Below are 11706 nucleotides of genomic sequence, written 5' to 3' on the forward strand. Positions count from 1 at the left end.
CCCCGGACCCCCCCCAGGTTGGGAGGGGTCTCTGATCACGGGGGCTAAAAAGCGGGGTGCCAGGGCGGGCAGCACTCGGGTGCAGCCGGTGAGCGGGATTTGGGGCGGGGGGCTCCGGGGGGCCGAACCCCAACACGAGGCACGAGGGAGGGTCGGGGATCCCCCAGGGGGGCCCACCCGCGGGCACAGGGCGGGGCGGGGGTCCCCCGTGGGGATGGGGGGGTCGATTTGGGGGGTGCAGAGGACCGAGTGGCCGCGTCTGCTCCAACCCCCCCCCAAAACCTCCCCCCCCCCCATTTCCTGCCGGTTCTGGGCAAGTTTCGGTCGCTTCGAGCCGGGGAAGTCCCGAGGGAGGGGGGGGAGTCCCCCCAAAAGTGGGAGGGTCGTGGGCGCCCACCCCCGGAGCCGCTCTGGGGTACAACCCGGCGAATTCGGGGCTGGAAAGCTCAAAAAGTGACATTAACCCGGCGGCTTTCGGGGCCGTTTCGGTGGAAAAAGGGCAAAACTCGGGGCCTGCGGTGGAAAAAGCCCCCCCCAAAATAGGAGGGTGCGGGGGGGGGGGTTGTCTGGGGGTTTTGCCCTTTCTGAGCAGTTTTTTTGGGGCCGTTCGGGCCATTTCCCGGTTTTTTTCGGGGGCCCTTTGAGCCGCTTTTTTCCGACGGCGTAATTTCGGGGCCTTTCGGGGAGTTTTGGCGAGTTTTGGGCCGGGGGGTTGGGGATGGGCCCCCCCCCCGCTTTTGGGGTCCTCCAAGGGTTCAGGGGCCTCGGTTTGGGGGGTCTTCCATTTTTGGGGGGTTTCTGCCCAGCTGTTTTGGGGTATTTCCCTCGTTTTGGGGACATTTCTCCTCGTTTTGGGGACGTTTCTCCTCATTTTGGGGCGTCTCACCCTGGTCAATTTTGGGTCTTTCTCCGTGCCGTTTTGGGTAGTTTTTCTGCCTTTTCAGGTGTTTTTGCCTGACTGTTTTGGGCCGTCTCTGCCTGGGCTTTTGGGCCATTTCCTTCAGATTTTGGGCATTTCTCTGCATTTTGAGGTGGCTCTTCGTGGCCATTTTAGGGTGTCTCTGCCCGATGTTTTTGGGGCGTTTTGCCTCATCTTGGGGGTGTCCTCTGTCCAGCCATTTTGGGGCATTTTGCCTCATTTTGGGTGTCTCTGTCCAGCCATTTTGGGGTGTTTTGCCTCGTTTTGGGGTGTCTCTCCAGGGCTGTTTCTGCTCAGTCTTTCACGACATTTCTTGGCATTTTGGGGCATCTCAGCCCGGCTGGTCTGGGGGTCTGTGGGGCCATTTTGGGGTATTTCCCTGTGTTTTGGGGTGTCTCTGCTTGGATAATTCAGGGGTGACCATCCATCCCTTTTTGGGCGTTTCTGCAGGTTTGGGAAGTTCCTCCCTGGTTATTTTGGGGGGTCTCTCCCCGACTGGTTTGGGGCACGTTCACACATTTTGGGGTGTCTCTCCACCATAGTTTGGGGAGTTTCTGCCCGGTGGTTTTGGGGTATTTCCCCGTATTTGAGTGTCTCTCCATGATAGTTTGGGGTTTTCTGCCCCGTGGTTTTGGGGTATTTTGCTGTGTTTTGGGTCTCTCTACCATAATTTGGGGTGTTTCTGCCCAGTGGTTTTTGGGGTATTTGCTGTGTTTTGGGGGTCTCTCCACCATAGTTTGGGGAGTTTCTGCCCAGTGGTTTTGGGGTATTTCCCCGTGTTTTGGGTGTTTCTCCACCATAGTTTGGGTGTTTCTGCCCGGTGGTTTTGGGTATTTCCCCTGTTTTGGGGTCTCTCATGATAATTTTTGGGTGTCTCCACGTGCCCATTTTGGGCCATTTCTCTGCGTTTGACCTTTCTCCTCCCGCCCGTCCCGGGGCCTCTCCCCGGCCCTTTTGGGCATTTCTCCGTGTTTTGGGGTGTCTGTGCCCCCCCCGGGGCTGTCGCTGTCCCCGGGGGCCCATTTGGGTCTGGGGGGGCCCATCCCAATCCCCCCTCCCCCCGTGACCCAGGGGTGGGCTTCCCGGCTATAAATGGGGGGAGGAGCACCGGGGGTGGCCCAGAGCCATGGCTGGGACCCGGGACCCGTGAGCCGGGGAACTGGGAGCACTGGGGGGACTGGAGACAGGGCAGGGGGCACTGGGGGCACTGGGGGGACTGGGAGGGACTGGGGGCACTGGGAGCACTGGGAGGGACTGGGAGGACTGGGAGGGGCACTGGGAGCACTGGGAGGACTGGGAGCACTGGGAGGGACTGGGAGTGCAGCTGGGAGGGACTGGGAGGGACTGGGAGGCACTGGGAAGGACTGGGAGCACTGGGGGGCACTGGGAGGGACTGGGAGGGACTGGGAGGGCACTGGGGCACTGGGAGGGCACTGGGAGCACTGGGAGGGACTGGGAGCACTGGGAGGGACTGGGAGCACTGGGAGCACTGGGAGCACTGAGGAACACTGGGACACTGGGGGGCACTGGGAGGCACTGGAGGGACTGGGAGCACTGAGAGGCACTGGGAGCACTGGGGGGCACTGGGAGGAGCGGGTTTCACTGGGGAGCACTGGGAGCACTGGGAGGGACTGGAGGGCACTGGGAGCACTGGGAGCACTGGGGGACTGGAGGCACTGGGGGGCACTGGGAGCACTGGAGCACTGGAGGGCACTGGGGGGCACTGGGAGCACTGGGAAGGACTGGAGGCACTGGGGGCACTGGGGGGCACTGGGAGCACATGGGAGGGCACTGGGAGGGACTGGGAGCACTGGAGACTGGCGTGTTGCTGGTGGGACAGGATTGATACTGGGTGGGACTGGGAGGGAATCTGGGAGCAGTGGAGGCACTGGGTGGGGACTGGGATGACTGGGATGGACTGGGGACTGCCGGGGGGGACTGGAGGAGCACTGGGTGGGGAAAAGGGGGAGGCTGGGAGGGACTGGAGAGGGACTGGAATGGACTGGGAGAGGCTGCGGCTGCGGCTTACTGGGGAAACTGGAAAGGCTGGGAGGGTAACTGGGAGGAATTGGGGTGGGCTGGGAAGGCACTGGGATGGACTGGGGAGCACTGGGATGGACTGGGGAGGTGGGGAAGGGACTGGGGGGCACTGGGTGGACTGTGGGGCACTGGGGGCACTGGGTGGACTGGGGGGCCTGGGGGCACTGGGGTGGACTGGGATCTCCCAGGGCCCGTGTTTGGGGCAGGGGGGCCAGTGGAGGAGGGGGGAGGGCTCAGCTCATACTGGGAGCACTGAGGGTCCCAGGGCTGAACTGGGCCGGGGTGGGGGGCTCCCCGTGCCGCGGGGCCCGCCTGGACACGTGTCAGGCCTGGCACACCGTGGCACACGCGTGTCCCACGCCCGGGGGGTCAGGGGGGTCTCACTGCCCCATACCCCCCTCAAACCCCCCCCCGGGGTCAGGGGGTCTCACTCCCCCAATCCTCCTCTCAAACCCCCCCCGGGGTCAGGGGGGTCTCACTCCCCAATCCCCCCCTCAAATTCCCCCCCGGGGTCAGGGGGGTCTCACTCCCCCGATCCCCCCTCCCCCCCCTTCCCCAGGCAGCGCCGCCCCCCCGCCCCCCCCAGGACCGGCCCACGGTGCTGACCCGCGTGGAGGGGGGGCCCCCCCGGCGCACAGGTGGGGACCCCCGTCTGGGGGGTCTGGGGGGTGTTGTCAGATGGGGGGTTCACCTTCTGCCCCCCCAAAACCCACACAGGGACCCTCAGTTTGGGGGGTCTGGGGGGTGTTCAGGATGGGGGGGTTCACCCTCTGCCCCCCGCAGGTGCCGCCCGAGGGGGGGTCGTGCCCCCCCCTGCTGCACGTGCCCCACCCCGGGGTGTTTGTGATGCGGCCGCGGCTCCCCCCGGCACACGGTGAGACCCCCGGAGCCGCCCCCCCCCTTCTGTGCCCCTCCCCATCCTTTATAACCCCCCCAAAACTCCTGCAGGTCTCCCCGGGTTCGAGTGGGGTCCCAAAGACCCCCCCGGCCGGGACCGGGACCCTTCGCCCTCCCCCGCCGGCAGCGACCCCCCCCCCGCCGCCCCCCGGGCCCGCAGCCCCCCAGGTGAGTGGGGGGGCTCGGGGGGGCCTTGGGGGCGGGGGGGGGTTGACCCCCGGTTCTCACCCCCCCCCCCCAAACTCCCCCCCAGGGCCCCCCGGTGCGAGCCCGGGGAGGTGGCGCAGTGCTGCGGCAGCTGGAGAGGATCCAGGAGCTGGAGCAGAGGTGGGGGGACCCCAAACCCCCCCGGGACCCCAGATCCCATCTAGACCCCCCAAACCCCCCTGGAGCCCCCCCAGATCCCCCCCTGAGACCCCCCACCCCCCCCGCCGGACCCCCAAACCCCCCTGGCCCCCCAGATCCCACCCTGAGCCCCCCGATCCCACCCTGAGTCCCCCTTGAGACCCCTCAGACCCACCCTGAACACCCCAAGCCCCCGAGCCCCCCCAGATCACCCCAAATCCCACACTGAGCCCGCCCAAACCCCCCCAAGCCCCCCCCAGATCCCACCCTGAACACCCCAAATCTGACCCTAAACACCCCAAATCCCACCCAAAACACCCCAGATCCCACCCTGAACACCCAAATCCCACCCTGAACACCCCAAATCTGACCCTAAACACCCCAAATTCCACCCTGAACACCCACCCCAAATCCCACCTGAACACCCCAAACCCCCTAACGTCCCCAATCTCACCCTGACCACCCCAAATCTGACTCTAAACACCCCAAATTTCATCCTGAACACCCCACATTCCATCCTGAACACCCCAAACCCGCCCTGAGCCCCCCCAAATCCCACCCTGAACACCCTAACCCACCCTGAGCCCCCCCAGATCCTATCCTGAATACCCCAAATTCCACCCTGAACACCCCAAACCCCCACCCTGAACACCCCAGATCTACCCTGAACACCACAACCCCCCCGGGACCCCCCAGATCCCACTCTGAGCACCCCTGAGCCTCCCCAAACCCCACCCTGAACCCCCCAAATTCCATCCTGAACACCCCAAATCCCACCCTGAACACCCCAACTCCCCCAAGCCCCCCCAGATCCCACCCTGAACACCCCAGATCCCATCCTGAACACCCAAATTCCATCCTGAACACCCCAAATTCCATCCTAAACACTCCAAACGCCCGCTGAGCCCCCACAATCCCACCCTGAACACCCAAACCCCCCGTGAGCGCCCCCAAACCCCACCCTGAACACCCCCAAACTCCCCCAAGCCCCCGCAGATCCCACCCTGAAACACCCCAAATTCCATCCTAAACATTCCAACCCCCCCTGAGCCCCCCAAACCCCACCCTGAACACCCCAAACTCCACCCTGAACACCCCAGATCTTGCCCCAACCCCCCCACAATGACCGGGTCCCCCCGCCCCGAGACTCCCGGGCCCCCCAAAAGCACAACTCCCTCCCCCGAGCCCCCGTGTCCCCCCCCCAGCCTTAGGCCCCCAAACCGTGTCCTTCCCCTACCCCCTCAACCTCTGCCCCCCACAGAGCCCCCCAAACCACATCCCTGTGCCCCCAAACCTTGTCCTGCCCCTGCCCCCCCCGGACACCCCCAGCCCATCCAGCCCCAAATTCCCCCCAAACCTGCATCCCCCCCTCCCCGCCCCCAAACCTCTTCTGCAGCCCCCCCCCCGCCCCCCCCAAGCCTGTGCCCCCCAAACCCTCTGTGTGCCCCCCCCAAACCTGTGCCCCCAAACCCTGTGTGTGCCCCCCCTGAACCCTGTGTGTGCCCCCCACCTGTACCCCCCAAACCTGCATCCCCCCCGTTCCCCCCAAACCTCTACCCCTCCAAACCCCTTCTGCAGCCCCACCCTGCCCCCCCAAACCTGTGCCCCCCAACCCTGTTGCTGCCCCCAAACCCTCTGTGTGACCCCCCAAACTGTGCACCCCATACCCTGTGTGCCCCCCCCCTGGTGACCCCCCAACCCCCCCTGTGCCCCCCAAACCCTGTGTGCCCCCCCCCAAACCTGTGGGTGCCCCCCCAAACCTGTGGGTGCCCCCCCAAACCTGTGGGTGCCCCCCCCAAACCTGTGGGTGCCCCCCAAAACCATGGGGTGCCCCCCCCCAACACTGTGTGTGCCCCCCCCAAACCCTGTGTGCCCCCCACAAACCCTGTGTGCCCCCCAAACCCTGTGTGTGCCCCCCCCCAGACCCTTGTGTGCCCCCCCATGCCCCCTCCCCCCCCTGCCCCCCCCCACTGGCCCGGGAGCGGCACCGCCTGGGCTGCGCAGGCCAGCTGCTGAAGGAGGGTAACACCCCAAAACTGTGGACCACCCCAAAACTGGGTGGGACACCCCGAAACTGGTGGTGACATCACAAACTGGGGCTGGGACATCACAAACTGGGTGGACACCGCAAAACGGGGGGCACCCCAAACTGGGGGGGGAAGCCCAAAGTGGGGGGGGACACCCCGAAACTGGGGCTTGGACATCCCAAAACCGGGGGGGACACCCCAAAAATGGGGGGGGGACACCCCAAAAATGGGGGGGACACCCCAAAAATGGGGGGGACACCCCCCAAAGGGATGACATCCCAGAATGTGGGCTTGGATACCCAAACTGTGGGGGGACACCCCCCAAATGTGGGGGACCCCCAGAACTGTGGCTGGAATAATCCCAAAATGGGGATGGGACACCTCAAACTGGGGTGGGACATCCCAAAACTGGGTTGGCCATACCAAACGGGGGGTGGGCACCCCCAAAATGGGGGAGGGACAGCCCAAGGTGGGGGGACACCTCAAAACGGGGGGGGTTATCCCAAAATGTGGGGTAACATCCAAAATTGGGGGCTGGATATCCCAAAATGGTGGAGGGGAACACCCCAAAGGTGGGGGACACCCCAAAACTGGGGCTGGATATCCCAAAATGGGGGGACACCCCAAACTGGGCCTGGGACACCCCTAAATGGGGGGGACATCCAAAGGTGGGGCACCCCCAAAACTGGGGGAGGGACAACCCCAGCAAAGGGGAGGACATCCCAGAATGGTGGCCAGGACAACCCAAACTGGGGGGACCATCCTAAAACGAGGAGGGAACCCCAAAACAGTGGGGGACACTCCAAAACAGGGGGTACATCCCAAATTGGATGGCCATCCCAAAACTGGGGAGGGGGACACCTCAAACTGGGGGGGACACCCCAAAACTGTGGGCTGGGACATCCCAAAACTGGGTGGGAACATCCCAAAACGATGAGGAGACACCCAAACAGGGGGGACATCCCAAAGGTGGGGGGAACACCCCAAAACTGGGCTGGTACCCCACAAAATGGGGGGGGGGTCCGAGGCACCCCAAAACAGGATGGGGGGCGTGGACATCCCAAATGGGGGGACACACACCCCCCAAAGGGGCGGGGGGCTGAGCCCCCCCCGTTGATCCCCCCCTCACCTCCTTCTCGTGCTCCCCCCCCTCTAGTGGCCCCCCCGGGAGGCCAGGCTGGGCCCCCCCCAATTGGGGCCCCCCGGCCCCCCCCGAGCAGGGGGGGACCCCGAGATGCCGCTGACCCCCCCCGGGCACCCCTGGGATCACGGGGCTCTGCCCAGTTGAGCCCCGGTTTTGGGGGGCTGCGGGGGGGGGGGGAGACCCCCCAGGTACTGTGGAGGGCCAGTCCCCACTTACGCCCCCCTGACCCCCAGAACTGAGTATATCGGCTCAGCACCGCCCGGCCCCCCTACACCTACTCCACGCTCTCATCCGATGGTCGTGCCCCCCAAACCCCCCCTGGGACCCCCAAAACCTCCCAAGCCCCCCTACACCTATGCCACGCTCATCTGATGGTCAGTGCCCCCAAACCCCCCTGGACCACCAAACCCCCCTGGGACCCCCCCCAAAACCCCCCTACACCTACGCCACGCTCATCCGATGGTTCAGTGCCCCCAAACCCCCCCAAACCCCCCTGGGAACCCCCAAATCCCCTCTACACCTACACCACGCTCCTCCGATGGTCAGTGCCCCCAAACCCCCCTGGGACCCCCAAAACACCCTGGGACCCCCCCACACCTTTGCCACACGCTCATCCGATGGGTCAGTGCCCCCCAACCCCCCCCTCCCAAACCCCCTCGTACCCCCAACCCCCCCTACAACGTCTGCTAACCCTCATCCACTGGGTCAGTGCCCCCGGGACCCCCAAATTCCCCCAGAACCTCCCCCACACCCCTCCCCAGGCCCTCCCCATCCCCCTAAAACCCCCTGGACCCCCCCAATGTCCCCCATGTCCCCAATGTCCCTCCCTTTCCCCAATATCCCCACTGTCCCATTGTCCCCCTCCCATTGTCCCCCCATTGTCCCCATTGTCCCCATTGTCCCCCATTGTCCCCATGTCCCCATTGTCCCCATGTCCCCATTATCCCCATTGTCCCCAGTGTCCCATTATCCCTCCATTGTCCCAATTGTCCTCCCATTGTCCCCATTGTCCTCCCATTGTTCCCATCGTCACCCCATTGTCCCCCATTGTTCCCATTGTCCCCATTGTCACCCCATTACCCCCCATTGTCCTCATTGTCCCCATTATCCCCATTATCCCCCATTATCCCCATTATCCCCATTATTTCCCATTATTCCCATTATTCCCATTATCCCCCATTATCCCCATTATCCCCATTATTCCCATTATTTCCCATTATCCCCCATTATCCCCATTATCCCCCATTATTCCCATTATCCCCCATTATCCCCCATTATTCCCCATTATCCCCATTATCCCCATTATCCCCATTATCCCCCATTATCCCCATTATTCCCCATTATCCCCATTATCCCCCATTAGCCCCTTGTCCCCACTGTTCCCATTATCCCCCATTATCCCCCATTATCCCCATTATCCCCATTATCCTCATTAATTATCCCCATTATCCCCATTAATTATCCCCATTATTTATCCCCATTAATTATCCCCATTATTATCCCCATTAATTATCCCATTAATTATCCCCCAGGCGATCCTGGAGGCCCCGCAGCGGCAGCGCCCCCTGGCGGAGATTTACCACTGGTTCAGCCGCCATTTGGGTTCTTTCCGGCACAACACCCGGACATGGAAGGTGGGACCCCAAAAAACACCCAAAACCACCCCAAAACACCCCCCGGGACCCCAAAACACCCCAAAAACCCCAAAACATCCCCTGGGACCCCAAAACACACCCCAACATACCCCAAAAACACCCCTTGGTTCTTCTGGCACGACACCCGGACATGGAAGGTGGGACCCCAAAAACACCCCAAACACCCCAAAACCACCCCAAACACCCCCAAAACATCTTCCGGGACCCCCAAAACACCCCAACACCCCCCAAAACACCCCTGGCTTCTTCCAGCACAACACGAGGATGTGGAAGGTGGACCCCAAAAACACCCCAAAAACACCCCTGAGACCCCCCCAGGACCCCAAAACACACCCCAGGACCCCAAAACACACTCTGGGACCCCCCCCGAACCCCAAACCAGTCCATCCCAGACCCCAAAACACAGCCTGGGACCATCCCCACACCCCCAGAACACACCCTGGACCCCATAACAGACACTGGGACCCCCAAACACCCCCAGGAGTCCCCCCTGAACCCCCAAATCCCCCCTCGCACCCCAAATCCTCCCAGCACCGCCCCAAACCCCCTCCCCTCCACAACGGCCCAGAAACCCCGACCCCCCTCCCCAAAAACCCCCTTCAAACCTCAAACCCCTCCCCAAAAAAACCCCTCCAAACCCCAAACCCCCTCCCCAAAAAACCCCTCCAAACCCCAAACCCCCTCCCCAAAAAACCCCTCCAAACCCCTCAGCCCTCCCCAAAAACCCCACCAAACCCCACAGCCCTCCCCAAAAAACCCCTCCAAACCCCAAACCCCCTCCCCAAAAACCCCCCTCCAAACCCCAACCCACCTCCCCAAACCCCCTCCAAACCCTTCCAAACCCCAAAAACCCAAACCACCTCCCAAAAAACCCCCTCCAAACCCCTCAGCCCTCTCCAAACCCCCTCCAAACCTGAACCCCCCTCCCCAAACCCCTCCAAACCCCTCAACCCTCCCCAAAAAACCCCCTCCACACCCCTTAGACCTCCCCAAAAAAACCCCTCCAAACCCCAACCCCCTCCCCAACCCCCTCCAAACCCCTCAGCCCTCCCCAGACGCCCCCAAACCCCCCCGGGGGGCACGAGGGGGGGGGTCCATCCCCCAGTCCCGCCCCCCCAGTGTTGGGGTGTCCCCCCCGTTTTTGGGGTTCCTGACCCCCCATTTTTGGGGTTCCCCCCCTGTTTTTGGGGTGCCCCCTGATTTTGGGGTGTCCCCCCCGGATGTTGTGGTGCCCCCCCCGATGTTGGGGTTTCCCCCCCGAGATTGAGGTGTCCCCCCCCGTTTTTGGGGTGTTCCCCTGATGTTGGGGTGTCCCCCCCCGATTTTGGGGTGCCCCTCCCGACGTTGAGGTGTCCCCCCGATATTGGGGTGTCCCCCCCGATGTTGAGGTGCCCCCCTATTTTTGGGGTGTCCCCCCTGATTTCGGGGTGTCCCCCCTGATTTCGGGGTGTCCCCCCAATGTTGAGGTGTCCCCCCGTTTTTGGGGTGCCCCCCCGATATTGAGGTGTCCCCCCAATGTTGAGGTGTCCCCCCATTTTGGGGTTCCCCCCCGATGTTGGGGTGCCCCCTGTTTTTGGGGTGTCCCCCCCGATGCTGAGGTGCCCCCCCTGATTTTGGGGTGCCCCCCCGTTTTGGGGTGTCCCAGAACGCCGTGAGGCACAACCTGAGCCTGCACAAGTGCTTCGTGCGGGTGGAGGCGGCCAGAGGAGCCGTGTGGACGGTGGACGAGGCCGAGTTCCGCAGGAAACGGGGCCAGCGCTACCCCAGGTACCCCAAAAACCCCAAGGTGTCCCCAAAAACCCCCAAGATGTCCCCAAAACACAGCCAGGTACCCACAAACACAGCCAGGTACCCCAGACCCCCCGGGGCACCCCAAAAACCCCCAAGGTGTCCCCAAAAACCTCCCTGGGCACACCCAAAACACACACAGGTACCCCCAAAACACAGCCAGGTACCTCCAAAGCACACCCAGGTACCCCCAAACCCTCCCTGGGCACCCCTAAAGCTTTCCCAGGTACCCCCAAATACACCCAGGTACCCCCAAAAAACCCCAAAGGTGTCCCCAAAACACACCCAGGTACCCCCAGAACCTTTCTGGGTACCCCCAAAACACACACAGGTACCCCAAAAACCTCCTTGGGTACCTCCAAAACACAGCCAGGTACCCCAAACCCTCCCTGGGCACCCCCAAAGCTTTCCCAGGTACCCCCAAAACACACCCAGGTACCCCAAACCCCCAAAGGTACCACCAAAACACACCCAGGTACCCCAAAACCCTCCTAGGTACCCCCAAAACACACCCAGGTACCCCCAAACCCCCAAAGGTACCACCAAAACACACCCAGGTACCCCAAAACCTTCCTGGATGACCCCAAAACCCTCCTAGGTACCCCCAAAACACACCCAGGTACCCCCAAAACCCTCCAAGTGCCCCCAAACCCGACCCCCGGGCACCCCAAAACCACCCCGGGAACCCCAACCCCCGGGGGGGCTCATCCACCCCCCTAAACCCCCCCCATAACAACCCTGTAACCCCCCTTCCCCCACAGGGACTGTGACCTCAAGTGCTTTGTGCCCCCACGGCGCTGAGGGGGGACCCCAAACATCCGGGAGGGGCATGGGGGGGTCCCCCAAAGCCCCCCAAGAGGAACGTGAGACCCCAAAACCCCAAAGGAACAG

General features: G+C 63.3%; 2 protein-coding genes across 2 annotated transcripts in view; one reads left to right on the forward strand and one right to left on the reverse strand.

Moving 5' to 3' along the window:
• LOC116800120 (coiled-coil domain-containing protein 22-like) overlaps nt 1–1049 on the reverse strand; it is an 11802-nt gene extending 10753 nt beyond the window's left edge. The window contains 1 exon segment of the mRNA XM_032713699.1: nt 960–1049. Coding sequence (XP_032569590.1) covers nt 960–1049 — 90 coding nt within the window.
• A 6678-nt stretch (nt 1050–7727) lies between these two features.
• Nucleotides 7728–11704, forward strand: LOC116800121 (forkhead box protein P3-like). The gene is made up of 4 exons (XM_032713700.1): nt 7728–7831; nt 8901–9006; nt 10673–10794; nt 11577–11704. The coding sequence occupies exons 1-4, from the start codon at nt 7728–7730 to the stop codon at nt 11614–11616; spliced, it is 372 nt and encodes a 123-aa protein (XP_032569591.1). The 3' UTR covers nt 11617–11704.
• Nucleotides 11705–11706: the final 2 nt, after the last annotated feature.

The sequence above is a fragment of the Chiroxiphia lanceolata genome, chromosome 31 (assembly GCF_009829145.1).
Source record: "Chiroxiphia lanceolata isolate bChiLan1 chromosome 31, bChiLan1.pri, whole genome shotgun sequence".
NCBI classification, from domain to species: domain Eukaryota; kingdom Metazoa; phylum Chordata; class Aves; order Passeriformes; family Pipridae; genus Chiroxiphia; species Chiroxiphia lanceolata.

Coding starts and splice junctions, on each gene's coding strand:
- LOC116800121 (XM_032713700.1), top strand. CDS start 7,728: ATGCCACGCTCATCTGATGGTCAGTGCCCCCAAACCCCCCTGGACCAC. Junction 7,832..8,900: donor ACCTACGCCACGCTCATCCG/ATGGTTCAGTGC, acceptor ATTAATTATCCC/CCAGGCGATCCTGGAGGCCC. Junction 10,795..11,576: donor CGGGGCCAGCGCTACCCCAG/GTACCCCAAAAA, acceptor CTTCCCCCACAG/GGACTGTGACCTCAAGTGCT.